Source organism: Nicotiana sylvestris, chromosome 5 (genome assembly GCF_000393655.2).
Source record: "Nicotiana sylvestris chromosome 5, ASM39365v2, whole genome shotgun sequence".
Classification (NCBI taxonomy): domain Eukaryota; kingdom Viridiplantae; phylum Streptophyta; class Magnoliopsida; order Solanales; family Solanaceae; genus Nicotiana; species Nicotiana sylvestris.
In genome coordinates this window covers 26667786-26670488 of record NC_091061.1, presented here as the reverse complement: position 1 = coordinate 26670488, position 2703 = coordinate 26667786, and the positions used below count along the sequence as shown (strand labels likewise).

The 2703-nt window shown below is 30.8% G+C and overlaps 1 protein-coding gene across 1 annotated transcript; it reads left to right on the top strand.

The window, feature by feature from the left end:
* The first annotated feature begins 1189 nt into the window (after positions 1 to 1189).
* Positions 1190 to 2341, top strand: LOC104216493 (probable membrane-associated kinase regulator 4). The gene has a single exon (XM_009766545.2). The coding sequence runs from the start codon at positions 1190 to 1192 to the stop codon at positions 2339 to 2341; it is 1152 nt and encodes a 383-aa protein (XP_009764847.2).
* The last annotated feature ends 362 nt before the right edge of the window (positions 2342 to 2703 follow it).

The following is a 2703-nucleotide window of genomic DNA, read 5'->3' as shown; positions in this document are numbered from 1 at the left end:
ATATTTAATATATAAAATATTTATTGTGATGTAATTTATAAATATTTCTTAAATTTTTTCATAATTTTATCTTTTAAGGTATTATTTCAATGTTGGACTTAAAACTTTTGAATGTTCCAATAAGTTTTATAGCCATTAATATTAGTAAATTAAATAATGCTAACAAAAGCCCAAACCAAAATCAAATCAATACTAATGCTAACAAAAGACATTCAATTCAATACTACGAACGGGAATGTATTGAATATCTATTTTTTGTTTTCAATAATTTTGGATAAAAATGCATAACCTATTTTTCTTTTTTCTTTACTGTTTAGTCATGTAATTAATACTCCCTTATTAGTCCACTTATTTTAACATGACTTAGTACTTTTAGATTATGTTTATTTTTATTATGGCTTTTTAATTAGCAATATTTATATTACATAATTTTATTGTCTTTATTGTTGAATATTTTAGGATAATGTCATGACACATCTTATATTTTATATTATTTTCTTGGAAAATACTTTATATAGTTGCATCTTACTAGAATTAACGAAATATTTTGAGCACAAGTTATATGTTTTGTTTTACGAAGATTTTAGCGAAAAAAATCCGGAAAAAAACGAGATTGAAAAACCTGAGTTTTATTGGTTTGGTTTGGTCTTTAGATTTAATAACCCGACACAATTGGTTTGGTTTGAAAATTATAAAATTCGAACCAACCTGACCTATGTACACCCCTACATTGAGCGTATGCTCGTGCCAAAAGGTCATGGAAGTTGGTGACCTGATGACAGGGGAGCTAGCGACCAAAGCCCTGGTAAACGACGGCCGTAACTAAAACTTTCTTGTTTAATTAATGATACCTAATTACCTTTTGGAGAAGGAGAAAGACATTTGACGAGTTTAAGTAATATACACCGTCAATATAAAGAATCTTACACCATAATGATACTTTTTCTGGTAAGCCATCTTATTTTCAAGATTACATATCCCATATTTTGAGGAATTTTAATTTCAAAATTACAAATCTCACAATAAATTACATCAGCCATTAGAGGAAATTTTAAGAAAAATTTTAAACAACACAAACATGACCAAAATACGATTTTCCCCTTTTATGTCCTAAACTTTGTTTAAAATATATGCCTAATATTTGCAGCCATTTTTTTAAAGAAAAAGTTGTACCTCTATCCTCTTTAAAATGGTCTTCTTCCTTAGCATTTGCTCTCAAAGCTCAACTTACACTTCCAACTCACAGAAAAAGAAGGAAAAAAAAACTATGGAATATGCAGAAATTCGTCATTCATGTGACAATGCAGAAGAAGATTACATAGATATGGAATTAAGTTCACATTCCAATATATTTTCACAATTCAAAAACTCCCCATCTCAAGCTAGAGAATTTGAGTTCCAAATGTTACCAAATTCAATAGATAAAGACACAACAACTTCACCAGCTGATGAACTATTCCACAATGGTAAACTTCTCCCTCTTCATCTCCCTTTTGGTACACAACAAATGGTTGAAAAACTTCTTCAAAATCCCAATAAATCAGTTCATTTAACTAGAAAAAATGATATTTTTCAAGAGTCTTCATTTAGTACACCTTTATTCACAACTACTACTAATACTCCTACAAATAATACACCATTTGAATCTTGCAATATTTCTCCCTCTGATTCCTGTCAAGTTAGTCGGGAACTCAATCCGGACGAATACATGTTCGAATACTCAACAGAAGATCAAGCTACTAGCTTCAATCCAGTAGATGAAAGTTCAAAAAGGTCCTGGACGCGAAAACTCAAGCTGATTAAAAATTCCTCGTTTGGTTCAAAACTTAAATCCTCTCGCGCTTATGTCAAGTCCTTCTTTTCCAAATCTGGTTGTTCAAATGAGTACTCAGCAAACTTTGACAAAGGGTCTGTACCAATGGCTAAAGAAGCAAAAAAAGAGCCATTTGGGCAAATTCAGAGAAGTGCATATTCAAAAGGAATGAACAAAGAAAATGTTGTTGATCAAGATCACAGAGGTAGACATAGAAGATCATTTTCAGGAGCTATTAAAAGATTTTCAACAGCTAAATCTTCTTCTTCATTTACGTCGTCTTCTGGTTCCTCCTCAGCTTCAAGTTCAAACAATTCAAATGAATTTCAAGATATGCATTTCTTTAAGAGAAGCAGTAGTGCATATTCAGAAATAGAGAATTCAATTCAAGCAGCAATTGCTCATTGCAAAAATTCTCAACAGCAGTTTCATTCAAGAAAGACAATAAGTGATATTGGAGTTTGTTCATTGTCAGCTTCTAAGGTAATTAGTGAAGAACAAGAAAGGCCTGGACTCTGTAGGGGATAAACTTTTCCTTTTCTTTTTTTTTTTTTTTTTTTTTTGTGTGTGTATGGTTATTTCCTCATTTACTGGGAAGTTTAGTGGCAGAAGTAGACAATGAACAAAGTTATCTTATTACATGTGGTTTTTTCCTTCACAAATTTTGTGTAATAAGCCTTCATATAGTTTAGCAATTCTCAAAATGTGGCATAAATGGCTAGTATTTTAAAAGCACAACTCATTCTTGCAATTAGTGAAAAATGTCAAATTAAGGCTTTTTAGTGCATAATTATGATGAAAGTACAAGGGGACTACAAGGTTCAAAATGACATAATTCTCAAAGATTTCCAAATGTATTTTTTTTTCTTATGACCGAGAAATTCGTCTAG